At 61.0% G+C, this 1,606-nt stretch overlaps 1 protein-coding gene across 1 annotated transcript in view; it reads right to left on the bottom strand.

Moving 5' to 3' along the window:
* Nucleotides 1-1,606, bottom strand: part of LOC122542048 (host cell factor 1-like) — a gene marked incomplete at its 5' end in the record, with an annotated part of 48,311 nt that overhangs the window by 28,836 nt on the left and 17,869 nt on the right. The window contains 2 exons of the mRNA XM_043679336.1: nucleotides 18-374; nucleotides 1,319-1,521. Of these exons, the coding sequence (XP_043535271.1) occupies nucleotides 18-374; nucleotides 1,319-1,521 (560 nt within the window). The remainder of the gene's footprint in view (nucleotides 1-17; nucleotides 375-1,318; nucleotides 1,522-1,606) is intronic.

The raw sequence follows: 1,606 nt of genomic DNA, 5'->3' as shown, positions 1-1,606 counted from the left end.
GGGGGGGGTCCCCCTACACCACCCGGGGTGGGGGGGGGGGGGGGGGGGTGAGGTTTGCTGCTGGTCAAGGGGCGGCTCACCACCACCTGCTCATCGGGGGGGGGGTGGGGGGCAATAAGGGATGCTCCTGTCGCGGATAAATGCTGATGCCGGCCCAGGCTGACCAACACAGCGGCACTCACCATGATGGGGGAGGATGCCACCTTGACAGTAGCTGGCAGCGTGGAACCGGGAGCGACGGCCACCGTCTTGATCATGGTCGAGCCGGGCACGCCGAGCACGGTGGAGATGGTGGTCGGAGGGATCTTCTGCGTGGCCGCTGCGGCAGCCGCCAGTGCTGCCATCCCACTCATCTGCGTCGCGCCTCCGATGGTCTGTGGGGCCAACCCCAGGAGCGACATCGCTCGGGTCACTAACTCCTGCGACGGTTCCCGCCCCGCGCTCGTCAGGACCCGATCGCAAGAACGCCAAAACTTAAAAAGGGAAACCGCGGCGGCGGGAGGGGGCGGCACTGAGGGCTTTTGCGAGTGGGCACTGACGGGGAGAGATGCCCGACAGGGTTCACACTCAGGCAGGAATTAAGCCAGCTCCAATCGCCATGGCCGCAAGATCAGAACGAGAAAGGCACTGAGAGTTCCTCTCGGGGGGGGGAGGTGACAGGCCTGGGGAGGACACACAGCCGAGATATTCGAGGGAAATGGAATGGGACTGCGGTCGTTTTCCTCAGGAGAGATGGGGCTGGTTGTGTTGACGAGTACATTTCACTGATCTGAAAGGTTGGGGACAGAAAGACTTAGCCCCCGAGACGGAGACAAATGGGGGGGGGGGGGGAGGCGGACAGAGGGAGGGTGGAGAATACGGCTTCAAAGGTGAGTGGCGACTGGGAGAGACGCCGTTTTATTTCCGTGGTCAAAGTCACTGCTGGAGCAGCTCAAGTGAGAGACAGACGCCCCCCGCCTACCCAGGCCCAGCAAGGTGGAAAACAGAAACCTCCAGGAGTCGGATACAAGATCAGGAAACTAGGATCAGAGCAGAGAGCTCCTCCCGGGAAGGCAGGGACATTGGTGTCCTCGATCGTGACCTGAATTTTCCAAATATTAACCGTTAGTTTTGTACTTCAATGATTACTGCAACAAAACTAGGTGCTACATGAATGCAGGTCCATCACCAACGCTTCCTAGGACCTGGCTGTGTTGCTATGACAATCGGCCACGCAGACACAGATTACTGGGGGCAGGAGGTGGCTCTGAACCACTGATGGGGCCAGCGAATGTTCACCAAGGTGCCTACAATGTTGAGAATCCCACATACAACTCACCATGCCCTGGCTGCCCTGGGCTGACACTACCATGTGGACTCCACTAGACAGCGTTGTCACGGGGACCGGCACCTTCCCCTGGTTCCCTGTTGGCCGCACGGCGATCAGGGAGCTCCCACTCGACAGGACGGTGGGCGCCTGAGGAGAGGCCACCCGCAGAACGGCCGTCGGACCTGGCAGGGAGAGAGAAACTGAGGGGAGAGCTCAGGGCACCCGCTACCCCGGCACCTCCTCCAGACCCTCCCTATCTCAGGCACCCCCTCCAACCCCTCCCTATCTCAGTCACCT

This window comes from Chiloscyllium plagiosum, chromosome 39 (assembly GCF_004010195.1).
Source record: "Chiloscyllium plagiosum isolate BGI_BamShark_2017 chromosome 39, ASM401019v2, whole genome shotgun sequence".
NCBI classification, from domain to species: domain Eukaryota; kingdom Metazoa; phylum Chordata; class Chondrichthyes; order Orectolobiformes; family Hemiscylliidae; genus Chiloscyllium; species Chiloscyllium plagiosum.
Note: the sequence above shows the minus strand (reverse complement) of the source record. Positions and strands in the feature narration are given on the sequence as shown.